We start from the raw sequence: 20,680 nt of genomic DNA, 5'->3' as shown, positions 1-20,680 counted from the left end.
ATGCACTGTAAAAGAAAGCACAGGTGACATTCTAGCCTTAAAAATTTCAACTTCAAAAAGTGAAACTATAGTTTGTATTAACAGTATAGTTACAAGCAGCAATACCAGCACTGAGGTCTCCTGCAACTCGGCCAGCCTCTCCGAGCACTGCCATGCTTTTGGGGGGCATTTTAGTGCAGAATGCAGTCTGAATGTTCTCCACAAAAGTCTTGCAGTGAGGGCTGTCCACCCATATCCTCTCTCCTAAAGAGTCTTCTATGTACACCTAAAGAAAAACAGTACATGTAAATCACACAACTATGTATAAACACCTTCAGTAAAATCAAAGAATCAGCATTGTGGCTTACATGTAAAATCCTTTAAAAAAAACAAAAAACATAAAAACACAGGAATGCTTGTTCATGTAAAATCCCTCACAGCCACGCATAGCCTGGTTTTGTAGCAAGCCATGAAACAACAAAGGAAGAGGGCTGGGATCCCTGTGTTTTGAGATATACTCCAAGAAAAGGATTTAACAGGTAAACCAAAAATCCCATTTTCTTTATCAGACATCCAAGAACACTGGTTATCTTCATATCCATTACGATAGGGATGTCCCAAAATACTGAATATGAGGGGAGGACAACAAGCCAATAGGCCCTAAATAACCCAACTAGAACAGGTTATAGCCTCACGCAGCTGCCTGCAAGACCCTCCAACAAAGGTGGCATCTGCTCAAGTCCGAACGTCCACTTAGTAAAACTTTGAACTGACGACCTGTTAGCAACCTTACAAAACTGAGCCTGATGTTATATATCCCAGGAAGCATCAACACACCTGGTAGAAATGAGCCATCACCGAGAATGGAGGTACTTTGCACATTAGATTATAGGTTTGAGAGGTAAAATGACGGATCTATCAAGAAATGGCAGATTTGGAAGCTGCGTGACCCTTCCTTTGGAAAGTACAAAAAAAAGAAACAGACTGTCAAATTGCAGCAGCTGTTACCAGGTAAATTTTGACTGCATGAAAACACATGAGGTGTGAGGTTTAGGACAGAAGGAAGGCAACACAATTTACTGGTTAAGATAGAACGAAGAGACCACCTTAGGTAAAAAGGACGGCTGAGATCATAAAACCACCATGTCGCGGTGGAGCACCAGGAACCATTCCTTAGAGAAAAGGGCAGCCAGTTCTGAAACTATGCAAGACAAAGTAATGTCAACCAGAAAAATAACCTTCCATGTCACAAGGACCAAGGGAATACCCTGGATGGGTTCAAATTGACTTAGCCGATGGAACACCACATGACTCCTTGTACACAGGTGCACACCAAGGAATGCAAATCAATGGGTCTTCAAAGGAGGACCCCCAAAGCTGAAATCTGACCTTTGACCGTACTCGAGGCCGATCCCTGGTCGATCCGGGATTAAAGAAACACCAGGATATGGCCCACGACATATTTACAAGGTTGGAGCCTCACACAAGGCAAAAATAAGACTTGTCTTGTGGTAAATCTCCCTAAAGTCACCTTTATAGCCTTCAGCAGGGCAGGACTGACCAAATCAGATACTCCCCTGCCTCTTAAAGCAGTTGTATACCCGCTGAATTTTTTTTTTTTTTTTTTACCCCTGTAAAGCAAAAGGCATAATGAGCTAGTATGCACCGCATAATACTTACCTTAGAACGAGGCGTCGGTATCTTACCTGGTCCACGCCGAGGTAGCTGACATGTTGCCTCGGCGTGTCTTCCGGGTATCGCGGTTCCAGCGCTGTGAGTGGCTGGAGCCGCGATGTCATCACTCCCGCGCATGCGCGCGGGAGATTTCTTTCCCGGCAAGGTCCGGCAGTTGCCGGACCTTCAGCCGAGAATCCCCTGTAAGCATGCGCCGCTGCAGTCAGCGGCTCATAGCAAGGGGAATATCTCCTAAACCGTACAGGTTTAGGAGATTTTTTTTTACCTACAGGTAAGCCTTATTATAGGCTTACCTGTAGGTAAAAGTTAAAGAAAAGACTATACAACCGCTTTAAGATCCCAGGTTAAACAACCATGCTGTTAAAGCTAATGACTCTTAAAGGAGGATGGATGATCAAACCTTATAAAAAGGAAGTTAGATCAATCTGGAAAGGTCCATGGTTCATCCACTAATAGGTTTACAATGTTGGAGTGCCACATTCTCCTGGGCCAGACTGGGGCGATCAGAATCACTGGAATGTCTTCCACCCAAATCCAGAAAAGTAGATGAAATATTAGTTGTAACGGCATAAATTGGGTGTCACCAGAGCATCAATGACAAATGTTCAGGAGTCAATGGTTCTGGAAATGAAACAACCTCTCCTGTGGCAAGCAAGTTCCCTAAACTGAGAGATGTCCAACACTTTGCTCCATCCCACCAGCCTGGCATTCGGCGTCAGGACCTTCCAGCACAGAAGGAGGAACAATTTTCCTATCTCCAGCATTCACAAATAAATCATTAGTAAGACCTCATCTGGAATATGCAGTTCAGTTTTGGGTACCAGTTCTCAAAAAGGATATCGGGGAACTGGAGAAAGTGCAGAGAAAGGCAACCAAACTGATAAGAGGCATGGAGGAGCTCAGCTATGAGGAAAGATTAGAGGAACTGAATTTATTCTCTCTTGAGAAGAGGAGATTAAGGGGGGATATGATCAACATGTACAAATATCCATATAGTGAACTTGGTGTTGAGTTGGTGTTGAGTTATTCACTTTACAGTCAACGCAGAGGACAAGGGGGCACTCTTTACGCCTAGAGGAAAAGAGATTTCATCTCCAAATACAGAAAGGTTTCTTCACAGTAAGAGCTGTGAAAATGTGGAATAGACTCCCTCCAGAGGTGGTTCTGTCCAGCTCAGTAGATTGCTTTAAGAAAGGCCTGGATTCTTTCCTAAATACACACAGTATAACTGGGTACTAACATTTATAGGTAAAGTTGATCCAGGGAAAATCTGATTGACTCTTGGGGGTCAAGAAGGAATTTTTTCCCCTGCTGTAGCAAATTGGATTATTCTTTGCTGGGGTTTTTCGCCTTCCTCTGGATCAACTGTGGGTATAGGATTGGGTATATGGGACTGTTTGATATTATTTTTTATTTATTTATTTTTATGGTTGAACTAGATGGACTTGTGTCTTTTTTTAACCTATGTAACTCCGCCAATCCAGATACAGTCATCTTGGGGTGTAAAAACATTGGGGAGTCCAGCAACTACATTCATTTGTCCCATGTATTTAAATGGAGGAGCCTGAAATGAAACTGGGCAAAAGAAACCCTCATGTAAAAATGGATTGAGTCATCTCACAGAGTCCGAAGCAGCTCCACCTGAGTTTGCAGAGCAAGACATTTATCATGAGAAAGACCCCTTTCACACCGAGGGCGTTTTGCAGGTGCTATATCGTTAAAAATAGCGCCTGCAATCCGCCCTCAAACAGCTGCAGCATTGTCTCCAGTGTGAAAGCCCGAGGGCTTTCACACCAGAGGGCTGCGCTGGCAGGACGGGAAAAAAAGTCCTGCCAGCAGCTTCTTTGGAGTTGTGAAGGAGCGGTGTGTTTACTGCTCCTCCACCGCTGCTCCCCATTGAAATCAATGGGGTAGTGCTGGGATACCGCCGGCAAAACGCCGCTATTGCAGCGCATTGCGGGCGGTTTTAACCCTTTCTCGGCCGCTAGTGGGGGGTAAAAGCGCCCCGCTAGCGGCCGAAATGCGCCGCTAATCCAACGGTAAAACACCGCTAAAAATAGCAGCATTTTACCGCCGACGCTATGGGCGGCCCGGTGTGAAAGGGCTCAAAGGATCACTCTCAAATAGGCTATGCTCAAACTCATGCCTAAAAATATTTCAACCCCTGGGTCGAGACCAAGGCTGACTTTTAAAATCTCAGGATCCATCCAAACCTTTCCACACCATTTGATTCACAATGAATTCCAGAAGCAGAGTGTACTGCCCTCACAGAAACAATCATCCAGATAACCTATAATGGAAATGCCTTGAGCCTGTAGGAGCCCCAAAACCGCAGTACTCTGGTGAACACTCTGGGTGAGTGGACAGACCTCACAGCAGTGCCAAAAACTGAAATTGTCTGCCCTACACTGCAAATTGGAGGAAACTTTAGCAACATTGGAAAATCATGATATGCAGATAAGCACCGTTGTTATCAACTGATGCCAAAAAAATGTTTTCTGAAGGGAAGCAATTACTGACCAAACAGATTCCATAATGCGCCTTTGCATCCACCGAAACTTGTTGGGTCTCTTCAGATCCAGAATGGGACAAAATGTCGCCAATCACAGTTCACAGTTTGGTTGGAACTGTGAAGAGCTTCAAGTAAAAACCGTGAAACTTTTCATTTTCCTTGACCGGAACAATCACTCCTTGTGACAGCAAGTGATCCCGAGCTTCAAAAAGACTGTCATTCTTTGTGAATTCAAAGAAAAATTTGAAAGCCTAAAACACAGATGGGGAAGGCTCTTAAATTCCAACCCTGGACCCAACTGTCTGCAATATTCTGTCAAATGTCCATGAATCCCAGAAAACATTCCTCTACCTGAGCAAGTGGGAACACCCTTCATTGCAAGGAAGACTTGTCTCCTGGCTTAGATGGTTTCTGAGTCCAGGTCTTCTTGCAAAACTAAGATTGGGGCTTGGGTCATGAGGCTTGTAATTGGCGAAAAGAACGCTTTTGGAAATAGAAAGGGTGGTAGGTTTTTGAACCAGGGGCCTTGACTTCTTCTTAAGAAGCAACAGGGTACTCTTGCCCACAGATACCTGCTTCTTCCAAAGCCGCACCACTAACCAACACTTTTGCCATAAGATCCTATCCTATGCCTCAGATAAGACACCCAGATAAGAAAGTTGCTGGATGGAGTCTTTTATGACATCACACCAAGAAATTAAAGGAGAAGTTCAGCCTGAGCTTTTTAGGCTGGGCTTCTCCTCTGGGTCACAGGAGTGCAATTGTTTTGCACTCATGTGACCCGTTTTGGTCTGAAGTCCACTCTCCGCTGACGTCACTGCCATCAGTCGAGACAGTGCGTCATCCCGACTTCCCAAGTCTGGATCCGCCAAGTGCCTTGATTGATGGCAGTCTCAGCGAGCCACTGAGACGGTTGCTCCCTGCCCCTCCACAGCTCATCGCTCCAATGAGTGTGGAGGATCAGAGAGGAGAGACGCTGACTGACAGGCAGCAGCTCTTCTCTCGGGGATCTGTGAAAACCGAGCCATCAGCGGTGTTTGGTGCCTCGGTTTTCAGTGCAGAGACGGCGGGCGACAGCTGCAGCATCCGTCTGATGCTGCATCCACCTAGGTAAGTATGAATCTAAAATTAAACAAAAACCTTTACTTCTCTTTTAGGAGTACAGGGAAATTCCTTCAGGTATATGCTTGACTCTGTAACCCTGTGACCTCTATCTATTTTATTTATTTATTTATTTATTTCAGGTACTTATATAGCGCCGTCAATTTACGCAGCGCTTTACATATACATTGTACATTCACATCAGTCCCTACCCTCAAGGAGCTTATAATCTAAGGTCCCTAACTCACATTCATACATACTAGGGACAATTTAGACAGAATCCAATTAACCTACCAGCATGTCTTTGGAATGTGGGAGGAAACCGGAGTACCCGGAGGAAACCCACGCAGGCACAGGGAGAACATGCAAACTCCAGGCAGGTAGTGTCGTGGTTGGGATTCGAACCAGCGACCCTTCTTACTGCTAGGTGAGAGTGCTACCCACTACACCACTGTGCCGCCCGATACACCACTGTGCCGCCCGATCTCTAAATTCCTGGGGTCTCTATCGCTCATCATCCGACAAGCCCAGACCTTGAGGGCCTGACTCACACTACAGCTGCAACCACATGTTGTAAGGCCACCCCTAATAGAGCAAAGAAGGTTTTAGAGTCTCCAAACGCCTGTCCAAAGTATACCTGAATACAAGTACTTTGTCCACCAATCCCAAGAAGGTCTAGTTGAGATCGGAATCTGTCTAATCTACCGCTGGAATATTACATTTTTTTGGTAGACTTACTTTACATGGGATAATGCTAATCAAATTATTTAGGTGAAACAAACAGCTTTTCAGGGTAACTCGGGCCACATAAAACACATAGTGAGGCTGTACAGAGAAAGACTGGGAATTCTGAGTTTTCAGTCCTGTAACCTTTGGAACACTGGATACAGAAAGTGGCAACTTCAGATTTGTCTGTACCCCTTCTTTGAAGAAGCCCACAAAAGCCTTTCGAGACTAAGATAAAACCAGACTCTGGCATTCCTGTGTACTGCAGGAGACCAGATTTAGTGAATGCAGGGTCCTGGGTTTAGTAACACATTAACTCGAGTGGGAAAGGATTATACAGGGAGTGAAAAAAAGATCCCCTTTAACTAAAACCTATTAATATAGAAAACAAAAAACATAAACATCTATTTCAGGGCTATCTTTCATTTTGCATCTTTCCAACCTTTACAAATATTTCCGGCCAGTTTTCATCTTCTTCGTAGGCTGCCATTAGAAGATTGCAGGCCAGAACGGACACCAAGCTGTTGCCTTTGGCTTTGAAATTTATTGTGGCATCTCTTCGTAGCAAGCTGCACAAAGCCTGAAACAAAAGCACACATCAATACCAACAATCAAGAAGCTGATCATACAAAAAGATATTAGAGATAACTAACTGAGCTCCAGGCAAATAGAGCAAAAATGAAAAATCAGTATTGTATCAATGATAAAAAAAAAATCACTTAAAGTGGTTGTAAATCTCAGACATGAAATATGAACAAAGTATATTCTTCTAAAATGTGTACTTGTCTCAATTAACAACACTAAGACCCTTTTCACACTGGGGCGTTTTTCAGGCGCTTTAGCGCCTGAAAGAAGCCTCATCTACAATCCCAATGTGAAAGCCCAAGCCCTTTCACACTGCCAGCACCAAAAAAACTATGGTAAAGCGCCGCTTAAGACCCCTTTCACACTGGGGCGTTTTTCGGGCTCTGGCAGTGTGAAAGGGCTCAGGCCATCGGCGCACCCAGCCCGGTGGCAAAAACATGAAAGCGTTGCAAAGAAGCTACTTGCAGGACATTTTTTGACGCCCTGCCAGCGCAGTGCCCCAGTGTGAAAGCACTTGGGCTTTCACATTGGGATTGCAGATGAGGCTTCTTTCAGGCGCTTTACAGGCGCTTTTTTTTTAACGCTAAAGTGCCTGGAAAAATGCCCCAGTGTGAAAGGGGTCTCAGTGTAATTTCTGTTTGATGCTTTGTTCCTCTGCTATCAGCATGAATCATTTCTGACACGTTAAAAAAAAAAAAAAAAAGGTAACAGGGAGGGAGCTCCAGCTGATTGACAGCCTCAACTCTGTTCCTGTGTGCTGAGCGAAGGGGGTGTGTTTCTTCTCTCCAATCAGCTGTCAGAGCTGTCCGCACTGAACTCTGCAGAGAGTAATTATAGCTCTTTGCCCCTTTTTTTGACAGCTCAGACAAGCTTTATAAATTGTGGACTTTGAATGGATGTAAAGAGAAAAGACTGCAGATAAACAGGTGCAACTTATGTAGGAGGATTTCATCTCCCTGAGAGGCCAGTCACACTGGGTACATGTAAGAATTTACAACCACTAAAGGATAGGTGAACTTTAGCACAGAATCCTAAACCCCACTCAATTTCTTCACTAAAATATAAAATACACTTACACACATTAACCACTTAAGGACCGCCTAACGCCGATTTACGTCGGCAAAGCGGCACGGGCAGGCAAAATCACGTACATGTACGTGATTTGCCTTCCGCGGGTGGGGGGTCCGATCGGACCCCCCCCCCGCCGCCCGAGGCGGTCCCGTTCTGTTCCCCGGCGATCCGAGATGAGGGGGAGGCCATCCGTTCGTGGCCCCCCCCTCGCGATCGCCGCCGGCCAATGGGAACATTCCTTTGCTGCTGTATGCTAAACAGCAGCAAAGGAAATGATGTCATCTCCCCTCAGCTCGGTATTCCATTCCAGCGCCGAGGGGAGAAGACATCAATGTAAGTGCACAACACACTACACACACAGTAGAACATGCCAGGCATACAAAACACCCCGATCCCCCCCCCCCCGATCGCCCCCCGATCCCCCCCAATCACCCCCCCCCCCTGTCACAAACTGACACCAGCAGGTTTTTTTTTTTTTTTTTTTTTCTGATTACTGCATTGGTGTCAGTTTGTGACAGTTACAGTGTTGGGACAGTTAGTATTACCCCCCTTTAGGTCTAGGGTACCCCCCTAACCCCCCCTAATAAAGTTTTAACCCCTTGATCACCCCCTGTCACCAGTGTTGCTAAGCGATCATTTTTCTGATCGCTGTATTAGTGTCACTGGTGACGCTAGTTAGGGACGTAAATATTTAGGTTCGCCGTCAGCGTTTTATAGTGTCAGGGACCCCCATATACTATCTAATAAATGTTTTAACCCCTTGATTGCCCCCTAGTTAACCCTTTCACCACTGATCACCGTATAAACGTTACGGTTGACGCTGGTTAGTTCGTTTATTTTTTATAGTGTCAGGGCACCCGCCGTTTATTACCGAATAAAGGTTTAGCCCCCTGATCGCCCGGCGGTGATATGCGTCGCCCCAGGCAGCGTCAGATTAGCGCCAGTACCGCTAACACCCACGCACGCAGCATACGCCTCCCTTAGTGGTATAGTATCTGATCGGATCAATATCTGATCCGATCAGATCTATACTAGCGTCCCCAGCAGTTTAGGGTTCCCAAAAACGCAGTGTTAGCGGGATCAGCCCAGATACCCGCTAGCACCTGCGTTTTGCCCCTCCGCCCGGCCCACCCAAGTGCAGTATCGATCGATCGCTGTCACTTACAAAACACTAAACGCATAACTGCAGCGTTCGCAGAGTCAGGCCTGATCCCTGCGATCGCTAACAGTTTTTTTGGTAGCATTTTGGTGAACTGGCAAGCAAGCACCAGGCAGCGTCAGGTTAGCGCCAGTAGCGCTAACACCCACGCATGCACCATACACCTCCCTTAGTGGTATAGTATCTGAACGGATCAATATCTGATCCGATCAGATCTATACTAGCGTCCCCAGCAGTTTAGGGTTCCCAAAAACGCAGTGTTAGCGGGATCAGCCCAGATACCCGCTAGCACCTGCGTTTTGCCCCTCCGCCCGGCCCACCCAAGTGCAGTATCGATCGATCGCTGTCACTTACAAAACACTAAACGCATAACTGCAGCGTTCGCAGAGTCAGGCCTGATCCCTGCGATCGCTAACAGTTTTTTTGGTAGCATTTTGGTGAACTGGCAAGCAAGCACCAGGCAGCGTCAGGTTAGCGCCAGTAGCGCTAACACCCACGCACGCACCGTACACCTCCCTTAGTGGTATAGTATCTGATCGGATCAATATCTGATCCGATCAGATCTATACTAGCGTCCCCAGCAGTTTAGGGTTCCCAAAAACGCAGTGTTAGCGGGATCAGCCCAGATACCTGCTAGCACCTGTGTTTTGCCCCTCCGCCCGGCCCAGCCCAGCCCACCCAAGTGCAGTATCGATCGATCACTGACATTTACAAAACACTAAACACATAACTGCAGCGTTCGCAGAGTCAGGCCTTGATCCCTGCGATCGCTAACAGTTTTTTTGGTAGCGTTTTGGTGAACTGGCAAGCACCAGCGGCCTAGTACACCCCGGTCGTAGTCAAACCAGCACTGCAGCAACACTTGGTGATGTGGCGAGTCCCATAAGTGCAGTTCAAGCTGGTGAGGTGGCAAGCACAAGTAGTGTCTCGCTGCCACCAAGAAGACAAACACAGGCCCGTCGTGCCCATAATGCCCTTCCTGCTGCATTCGCCAATCCTAATTGGGAACCCACCACTTCTGCAGCGCCCGTACTTCCCCCATTCACATCCCCAACCAAATGCAGTCGGCTGCATGAGAGGCATTTTCTTTATGTCCTCCCGAGTACCCCTACCCAACGAACCCCCAAAAAAAGATGTTGTGTCTGCAGGAAGCGCGGATATAGGCGTGACACCCGCTATTATTGTCCCTCCTGTCCTGACAATCCTGGTCTTTGCATTGGTGAATGTTTTGAACGCTACCATTCACTAGTTGAGTATTAGCGTAGGGTACAGCATTGCACAGACTAGGACACACTTTCACAGGGTCTCCCAAGATGCCATCGCATTTTGAGAGACCCGAACCTGGAACCGGTTACAGTTACAAAAGTTAGTTACAAAAAAAGTGTAAAAAAAAAAATATATATATAAAATAAAAAAAAATAGTTGTCGTTTTATTGTTCTCTCTCTCTCTATTCTCTCTCTATTGTTCTGCTCTTTTTTACTGTATTCTATTCTGCAATGTTTTATTGTTATTATGTTTTATCATGTTTGCTTTTCAGGTATGTAATTTTTTATACTTTACCGTTTACTGTGCTTTATTGTTAACCATTTTTTTGTCTTCAGGTACGCCATTCACGACTTTGAGTGGTTATACCAGAATGATGCCTGCAGGTTTAGGTATCATCTTGGTATCATTCTTTTCAGCCAGCGGTCGGCTTTCATGTAAAAGCAATCCTAGCGGCTAATTAGCCTCTAGACTGCTTTTACAAGCCGTGGGAGGGAATGCCCCCCCCCACCGTCTTCCGTGTTTTTCTCTGGCTCTCCTGTCTCAACAGGGAACCTGAGAATGCAGCCGGTGATTCAGCCAGCTGACCATAGAGCTGATCAGAGACCAGAGTGGCTCCAAACATCTCTATGGCCTAAGAAACCGGAAGCTACGAGCATTTTATGACTTAGATTTCGCCGGATGTAAATAGCGCCATTGGGAAATTGGGGAAGCATTTTATCACACCGATCTTGGTGTGGTCAGATGCTTTGAGGGCAGAGGAGAGATCTAGGGTCTAATAGACCCCAATTTTTTCAAAAAAGAGTACCTGTCACTACCTATTGCTATCATAGGGGATATTTACATTCCCCGAGATAACAATAAAAATGATTAAAAAAAAAAAATATGAAAGGAACAGTTTAAAAATAAGATAAAAAAAGCAGAAAAATAATAAAGAAAAAAAAAAAAAAAAAAAAAAAAGCACCCCTGTCGCCCCCTGCTCTCGCGCTAAGGCGAACGCAATCGGCGGTCTGTCGTCAAACGTAAACAGCAATTGCACCATGCATGTGAGGTATCACCGCGAAGGTCAGATCGAGGGCAGTAATTTTTGCAGTAGACCTCCTCTGTAGATCTAAAGTGGTAACCTGTAAAGGCTTTTAAAGGCTTTTAAAAATGTATTTATTTTGTTGCCACTGCACGTTTGTGCGCAATTTTAAAGCATGTCATGTTTGGTATCCATGTACTCGGCCTAAGATCATCTTTTTTATTTCATCAAACATTTGGGCAATATAGTGTGTTTTAGTGCATTCAAATTTAAAAAAGTGTGTTTTTTCCCCAAAAAATGCGTTTGAAAAATCGCTGCGCAAATACTGTGTGAAAAAAAAAAATGAAACACCCACCATTTTAATCTGTAGGGCATTTGCTTTAAAAAAATATATAATGTTTGGGGGTTCAAAGTAATTTTTTTGCAAAAAAAAAATAACTTTTTCATGTAAACAATAAGTGTCAGAAAGGGCTTTGTCTTCAAGTGGTTAGAAGAGTTGGTGATGTGTGACATAAGCTTCTAAATGTTGTGCATAAAATGCCAGGACAGTTCAAAACCCCCCCCAAATGACCCCATTTTGGAAAGTAGACACCCCAAGCTATTTGCTGAGAGGCATGTCGAGTCCATGGAATATTTTATATTGCGACACAAGTTGCGGGAAAGAGACACATTTTTTTTTTTTTTTTTTGCACAAAGTTGTCACTAAATGTTATATTGCTCAAACATGCCATGGGAATATGTGAAATTACACCCCAAAATACATTCTGCTGCTTCTCCTGAGTACGGGGATACCACATGTGTGAGACTTTTTGGGAGCCTAGCCACGTACGGGACCCCGAAAACCAAGCACCGCCTTCAGGCTTTCTAAGGGCGTGAATTTTTGATTTCACTCTTCACTGCCTATCACAGTTTCGGAGGCCATGGAAAGCCCAGGTGGCACAAACCCCCCCCAAATGACCCCATTTTGGAAAGTAGACACCCCAAGCTATTTGCTAAGAGGTATAGTGAGTATTTTGCAGACCTCACTTTTTGTCACAAAGTTTTGAAATTTGAAAAAAGAAAAAAAAAAATGTTTTTTCTTGTCTTTCTTCATTTTCAAAAACAAATGAGAGCTGCAAAATACTCACCATGCCTCTCAGCAAATAGCTTGGGGTGTCTACTTTCCAAAATGGGGTCATTTGGGGGGGTTTTGTGCCACCTGGGCATTCCATGGCCTCCGAAACTGTGATAGGTAGTGAGGAGTAAAATCAAAAATTTACACCCTTAGAAATCCTGAAGGTGCTGATTGGTTTTCGGGGCCCCGTACGCGGCTAGGCTCCCAAAAAGTCTCACACATGTGGTATCCCCATACTCAGGAGAAGCAGCTGAATGTATTTTGGGGTGCAATTCCACATAGGCCCATGGCCTGTGTGAGCAATATATCATTTAGTGACAACTTTTTGTAAATATTTTTTTTTTTTTTTTTTTTTTGTCATTATTCAATCACTTGGGACAAAAAAAATAAATATTCAATGGGTTCAACATGCCTCTCAGCAATTTCCTTGGGGTGTCTACTTTCCAAAATGGGGTCACTTGGGGGGGTTTGTACTGCCCTGCCATTTTAGCACCTCAAGAAATGACATAGGCAGTCATAAACTAAAAGCTGTGTAAATTACAGAAAATGTACCCTAGTTTGTAGACGCTATAACTTTTGCGTAAACCAATAAATATACGCTTATTGACATTTTTTTTACCAAAGACATGTGGCCAAATACATTTTGGCCTAAATGTATGACTAAAATTTAGTTTATTGGATTTTTTTTATAACAAAAAGTAGAAAATATCATTTTTTTTCAAAATTTTCGGTCTTTTTCCGTTTATAGCGCAAAAAATAAAAACCGCAGAGGTGATCAAATACCATCAAAAGAAAGCTCTATTTGTGGGAAGAAAAGGACGCAAATTTCGTTTGGGTACAGCATTGCATGACCGCGCAATTAGCAGTTAAAGCGACGCAGTGCCAAATTGGAAAAAGACCTCTGGTCCTTAGGCAGCATAATGGTCCGGGGCTCAAGTGGTTAAAGCAGACACACATACTGTATATATCATGACCTCTGCTATACCATATATCAGTGATATGCAATTAGCGGACCTCCAGCTGTTGCAAAACTACAAGACCCATCATGCTTCTGCCTCTGGGTGTCATGCTTGTGGCTGTCAGAGTCTTGCTATGCCTCATGGGACTTGTAGTTCAGCAACAGCTGGAGGTCTGCATATCCCTGCCATATATGATCAAGCCATAAAAAGGCTGTCTCTGCACAGCACATGCGTAGAATGAAATGTGGGGCCACAGGACATAAAATACTTATGGGTTTACTGCCTCTTTGTTTCCCTGCAAAGGTAAAGCATAATGGGCTACTATGCATCGCATAGTAGACCATTATGTGTCACTTACCTGACACAGGAGCCTGCGATGTCACCGATGTCCCCTCCGCTACGGTGCGTCCATCTTCTTTCCGGGTATCGTGGCTCCGGTGCTGTGATTGGCCAGAGCCGCGATGACGTCACTCCCGCGCATGCGCACGGGAGCCGCCACTAACGGCATATCACCGTTAGCAGCGGCATGCTCAGTGCGCCTGCGCGCCGCTGTCTACCACAGCGGTGCCTGTCTTTTTGCAAATATCTCCTAAACCGTGTAGGTTTAGGAGATATTTCTTGGACCTACAGGTAAGCCTTAATCTAGGATTACCTGTAGGTCAAAGTGGTCTGTAAGGGTTTACAACCACTTTAAAGAGTAACTCCACTTTTGAGAAAAAACTTTCCCCTCTAGGGGATCTATGTATATTGCAGGCATTTTAACAAACTTTGTTGCAGATTCCTAACTTTTGTTATTCTGAAAAAATTCCCGTGTGTTTGTGTCCATGTGGAAAGTGAATCTGAATGGGAGTGGTTTCATAATTATCAATCAGCACCTGCAGGGCTCGATTGAGGAAAATTGCAGGGCCTGCATCCCTTTAGAAGTGATTTCCTATTGGGATGCCCGATATCTGACTTGTATTTTAGTATAGACTTCTGGGAAAATCAGTGAGCCAATCAAACAAGCAGGAAATTATGTTTCCGGGGAGGCGTTCTGTACACATTACGTATACAGAACACCTCCAGGTAGCCATATGGCATTGCATTTTACAGAAAATGACAGAGCTGCAGATTGAAAAGGAAAGGTCATTTTTATGACTATGACTTGAGTCGCAATTGTATATGCTATATTATTTTATTTTTTTATTTGCCCCCCCCCCCACAAAAGTGGAGTTACGCTTTACATTTTTTTTGGAAACAATAAGAAAAATGGACAGTTACATAGTGCAAAGATACTATGCAATAACATGAAAAACAGAGAACAAATTCAAAAAAGTTCTCTCTGCAAATATTAATCAGTAAGCAATTGTGCAGAAATGAGGGATGGCCGATTCACGCAACTTTGTGATGTTAGGTGATCAAACATTAATAATCCAAGATAACTGCTGATCTCTTCTAAATGTACAGTATATCGATTGAAAACCTTTTCTTTCTTTCTTTGGAAACATGACTGAATTAAATGGGTTTTTTTTTAGCCTATAATACAGGTCTAAGTTGACACTGATCAGAATAAGGTTCAGGTAATGTAACACTTTCACAAAAGCCATAGAGAATCTGTAAGGGCCCTTTCTCACTACAACGCACATAAAAATGCACGTGCAACTGATTGCATTTTTGCAGCTGTTTATGTGCGTTTCCATGCATTTTTATACATGTTATTCTACAAAGTCCTTTTATTTTTCAAAGGCATGTTCCCTCTGACCTATCTGCTGTGCAGAAAAGGTGCATTGCATTTGTAAGCGTTTACAAGTATGTCTGTCTGTCTGTTGCAATGCAATATTAAGCAAACGTGTTGCAAAAAAAATGCACAGCTTTGAAATGCTGAGAAACGTAATGTTCTGTTGTGAACACGACACACAGAAAACTACTGTTTTCAATGTGTCATTGCTACGGTTGCACCAATACTGTTTTTTTACCAGCAAGTACGCCGATACCGAGTACCGATACCTTTGTGGTGCAATTTGAGGCTATTCATTTTGTATGGGCTCAAATCGCACTGCAAAGGTATAGGTTTCAGGTATCGGCGCATTTGCACAAGTTTTCGTGAAAATGCTTAATACAGGCACCGATACCTGCATCAACCCTAGCCACTGCAGTTACCTGCATTTATACATGAGGAAAAAACATAGGTAACTGCACATAGTGTGACTGTACCCAATATGCAAACATGCGACAAAACATCCATATGCATGTACATAAAGACAAGCCTCACCTCTATGACACCCTCTGTTGCAAATATATTGGGCTTCATTTTTGCAAGGTACATTAAACTTAAGTACAATGTAGGATCTGGTTTTGCTCTGTTCATTTTAAGCTGCTTCACTGCTCCACATAGTACTCCTTCGATTCGGTCATCATTGCCTTCTTGCTCAGAAGCCTCAATATCATCTAGCAGAGATGCTGGAGGAACTGAAAGAAGGGGGAAGAAAGGATCATGAGGCCTTTTAATGAAAAGTATTTTGAAAAAAAAACAATTCCTGATGCTAAGCAAAATAGTAGGAAAATTACGAATGCATTCTCGGAAACTCTGCAACCGACCAAGAGTAAAGCAGTCCGCTGAAAGTAATTGAAACTTCCCTTGATTCCATGTACAGTAGGTAGCTCAAGTAGTGTTTTCAAACCACCTTTTGGTAGGGGCTGCTACCCAAATCATCCCGGACTGTGCCAATACCCTAGAGTTGCAGTAACAAACAAATTACACCTGTTAACGTGTTGAGTTTCCACTCAATTTCAGCTGGATCTCAACATAATAAAGCAATGCTCCTGGCATCCAAAGTAACTACCATGTAGTGAGCTGAATTACAAAATAAAAACAAATAGTGTAGGATTTGGTCTGTATTAGTGCATTTAAAATAAACAGGCCGCCTTAGTACACTGAACATTAAGGTGTGACATAACAAAAAGTTAAAAACGCACTGCATAGGGCCAACTAGGTTTGAATGGGTCCTAAGGGGTACATCTAAACGCATGTAAAGCTTCATGTGGACAAACCATGCAAATTAAACAAAGCCACTCAGGCTGCTGGTTTAAACCTTATTATATTCTGCTCACTGTAGCAGTGTAATACTGTGGAGCGGAATTCCAGTCTGCCGCTAGTTTCCTTGGCTTTGTTTCCTATTGTGGCTTCTGCTAGGTGGAACGCAGCACATTTCCACTGTTAGCGTGCCGTCCCGCCTATATAACACACTCCAATGCACAGCTATCCATGCCCCTGATAACGTCATCTTATGACGAAATAGCGTAGGGTGGAGCTTTTGATGCGACGTGAGTGTATGCCTGGACGCGGCAGCCACCTTGTTGGCGGTGAGAGCTGATAGTTTGTAACCAGCACCAATTTTTAAAACTTGGATTATGTGAGTGCAATATCTTTTTTATGAATAAAATATTAAGGATTACTGCACCATGAGGTTTATTCCTTTATGTTTTATGGGATTAATACTTGTGTGGATCCAACGGTGTGAATAACGGGAGCAGATTGTGGAGACCAGGGTACCTGTATCCATCCTGCTTTGCCTGTTTGATCATGGTGTACTGAGATCAAGGGATTTCACCAAATCTAATGCCAATTTGACCCCTGTAATAAGGGTCCAAAGAGGAAGGTAAGAGGTAGTATGTTCGGGTGCCGGTAGTGGTTCTCCTTTCCTGTTCACATTCAAAGTATACCCCGTCGTGTGTGCTGTCTCCAATCACTTTTGAGGATCAAATGTTTTATGGACATTTCCTTTGAGCGCGGCATCTACAATATAACTCATATAGCATGAACCAAGCACAATGTGTCACAGTGGTTTTGACTTTTGTATGTTATTCTTGATTGATATAGTGTGTTTATATACACCATTGTTGACTCTTACATAATCTGTCTCTATAAACATGCGACATACGTTTACATCTGGGGATGTTTCAGGCTGTGGTGCTACTTCAGCACGATTTCAAAGCTGCAGATCAGTGCGAAATGCACCTCCGATTTCATTGAGGCTTGCAACTTAATTGAACAGAAGTCTATGCAAGTTGCAATGAAATGAGAAAAAAGTAGCGCAGGAACCTTTTTCGGAGACGTAGCGATTAAAACGGTTCCACTGTTGGCAATTGGAACGGTCAAATCGCAGGACAAACTGTACTGATGTGAACCAGGGCTAAAGTAGGGATGTAGATAATTACTTTTTGATCAAGCATGTGAATGGTAAAGGGATCATTTACCCTTACATTGACCTTTGAAAATCAATCCGCGATGCACCCATCCACTTGAATGGGTCGAGTTTGGGTGTATTTTTTGCCGAGCGATATGTACCATCACGTTGAGCCACCCTGTTAGCTTAAGGCGGGAGATAAAACTGCAGCTTAGCTGTCTATTTTTACCGCAAGTGTAAACGAGGCCTTGGAGGGTTGAATTGGAAATCCCTGGCCTGTATAATCCCAGGCGTTTCCAGGATTTTGAGCACCTGGATGGCCAGGTACATTAAAGTAATTTAAGGGTGGCAAAGAAAAGATTTTTATCTTTTTCTCAAGGCGTTTGCACAGCTATTAATGAGACCTCTGGGACATATGTCCTGCTATAGGTGGTTGAATATGAAAATTGGTACCCCTCAGTTCTTGTCTAAAGCTCTGGAACCAGTAAGCCCAATGCACCCTTCCATTGTGTGATACAGAATCTACACCAGTATTGGATAAGCTAGTATCTGAAGATGCAAGTATCGACTAGTATGAAAATTATACTCTAAAGGAAAACTCTGATTTGTAAGAAGAGTATACTGTATATAAAGAGTGGTGTGTCCAGAGATGCCATGTGCTCCCTGAGATTGCACATATTATCACTGTGACCTAAAACTAACTTACAGAACCTGAAAATTAAAATTAAAGGATTTTTGAATTAACTTTAAAATCAGTTACTTGGAGCACAGTACAGCACAGAGGCATATTCTTAAACGACTGGGTTATATGTTGCTACCTCCAGGTTACTGAACACTGGCAAACAGAACTGTAAGAACCCCATATAATCCCATCCACTGGGAGGGGAGGATTTGTGTCCTGTACTCTAATAGAGACTGATTTTCCAGGTAAAACAAAAAAAAAAAATTGATTGTATACTACAGGACACAGGTACAGTGGGGACGGAAAGTATTCAGACCCCCTTAAATTTATCACTCTTTGTTATATTGCAGCCATTTGCTAAAATTATTTAAGTTCATTTTTTTCCTCATTAATGTACACACAGCACCCCATACTGACAGAAAAACACAGATTTGTTGACATTTTTGCAGATTAAAAAAGAAAAACTGAAATATCACATGGTCCCAAGTATTCAGACCCTTTGCTCAGTATTTAGTAGAAGCACCCTTTTGATCTAATACAGCCATGAGTCTTTTTGGGAAAGATGCAACAAGTTTTTCACACCTGGATTTGGGGATCCTCTGCCATTACTCCTTGCAGATCCTCTCCAGTTCTGTCAGGTTGGATGGTAAACGTTGGTAGACAGCCATTTTTTGGTCTCTCCAGAGATGCTCAATTGGGTTTAAGTCAGGGCTCTGGCTGGGCCATTCAAGAACAGTCACAGAGTTGTTGTAAAGCCACTCCTTTGTTATTTTAGCTGTGTGCTTAGGGTCATTGTCTTGTTGGAAGGTAAACCTTCGGCCCAGTCTGAGGTCCTGAGCACTCTGGAGCAGGTTTTCGTCCAGGATATCCCTATACTTGGCCGCATTCATCTTTCCCTCGATTGCAACCAGTCGTCCTGTCCCTGCAGCTGAAAAACACCCCCACAGCATGATGCTGCCACCACCATGCTTCACTGTTGGGACAGGTGATGAGCAGTGCCTGGTTTTCTCCACGCATACCGCTTAGAATTAAAGCCAAAAAGTTCTATCTTGGTCTCATCAGATCAGAGAATCTTATTTATCACCATCTTGGAGTCCTTCAGGTGTTTTTTTTAGCAAACTCCATGCGGGCTTTCATGTGTCTTGCACTGAGGAGAGGCTTCCGTCGGGCCACTCTGCCATAATGCCCCAACTGGTGGAGGGCTGCAGTGATGGTTGACTTCCTACAACTTTCTCCCATCTCCCGACTGAATCTCTGGAGCTCAGCCACAGTGATCTTTGGGTTCTTCCAAATTTGTCCCCTAGGGTACCTCAAGGCTAAATACTGATCCAGCCTTTTAATATATATATATATATATATATATATATATATATATATATATATATATATATATATATATATATATATATATATATATATATATATACACACACACACACACACACACACACACACACACATACACATACATATATACAGAGAGAGAGAGAGAGAGAGAGAGAGAGAGAGAGAGATCGATCCCCAGCGCTGTCCCCTTAAATTATAAAGTTCATACATATACAACATAAAGCATAAAAAAATTATTGGTTCATAGAATTCAGTTGTGCAAAAAATCATCAATGTCCCACCCAACAAAGTGCAACAGTGCATCTTCAAAGTGCAATCAGTGCTCCAAATTGAATGCGTGATAAGGTGCTGTGCTCCCTTTTTGTGGCCCCACTCACCAAACTATGAGTGTAAATGCGCCTGTCACAGATGAATGCTCAGATGCCATTTCTCCAGCTCCTCCACAGCTTATGAATGTGCATACACCTATCATAGTTGGATGATCAGATGCTGTTTCTCCCGCTCCTCCACTTTCTCTCAAGAGGATGGCAAGTTAATGGTCACATAAAGCAGCAGAAAAATCTCCATAATGTAATTCCATTTCATTGTTAAAAAGATTTAAAATACACAAATTACACACTCACAAGTTTCCTGTGCAAACAAGCTTGTAACGCTGTTACAGAACCAGCAGATAAGCGTGCGTGCCAAACGCAGATTGTGACATCACCGCAAGTTCACACCTAATGCATTTTGCTCTCCCACTGGGCGTCTTCAGAAGCTGGGTTAGGCTTATCCAACCCTGACTGGAAAAGCCAGGACGTGTTCCATGGAGTATCATCTAGGACAAAATTTTCTCTGCTCGCACAATGCAAAGTAGGCCTTCTAGAAGTGGTGGTATATTTTGCAAGAAGTCGATTTTCTAGTATGGAGAAATTCCGGGTAATGAAATCCAACAAGCCTCTGTCCCTCAGGACCTGAGCTTCAACAGCCAGGCCATCAAAGCCAGCTATTGAGAAGCAGGATGGTAGATTGGGTCTTGAAACAGAAGATCCAGGGGATCCAAAAGAGGCCAACGGAAGTCTGCCAGAAGCTGGTGTATATCCGAGTACCAAACCCTCTTGGGCTAGTTTGGTGTCACAATCACTGGAATGCCCTCTGATTGGATCCTGCAGAGCAACTGAGGAAGTAGTATCAGTTGAAGAAAAGCATAGACCAGACAAAACTGATCCCACGGAGTAACTAGAGAAATCTTGAGGATCTCTGGACCTGGCAACAGTCATGTTCAGTTTGCCGTTGAACCAAAAATGCTAACAGATC

General features: G+C 43.6%; 1 protein-coding gene across 3 annotated transcripts in view; it reads right to left on the bottom strand.

Annotated features, from left to right (window-relative positions):
* The window catches only part of INTS1 (integrator complex subunit 1), a 249,954-nt gene that overhangs the window by 210,108 nt on the left and 19,166 nt on the right, over window positions 1-20,680 (bottom strand). For all 3 annotated transcript variants that reach the window (XM_073636747.1, XM_073636748.1, XM_073636749.1), the window contains 3 exons: window positions 15,441-15,637; window positions 6,456-6,593; window positions 106-265 (listed from right to left, as the gene is read on the bottom strand). In XM_073636747.1, coding sequence (XP_073492848.1) covers window positions 106-265; window positions 6,456-6,593; window positions 15,441-15,637 — 495 coding nt within the window. The remainder of the gene's footprint in view (window positions 1-105; window positions 266-6,455; window positions 6,594-15,440; window positions 15,638-20,680) is intronic.

Source organism: Aquarana catesbeiana, linkage group LG06 (assembly GCF_042186555.1).
Source record: "Aquarana catesbeiana isolate 2022-GZ linkage group LG06, ASM4218655v1, whole genome shotgun sequence".
NCBI classification, from domain to species: Eukaryota; Metazoa; Chordata; class Amphibia; order Anura; family Ranidae; genus Aquarana; species Aquarana catesbeiana.
The sequence above is the reverse complement of the archived record's forward strand: the minus strand, read 5'-3'. Positions and strand labels throughout refer to the sequence as shown.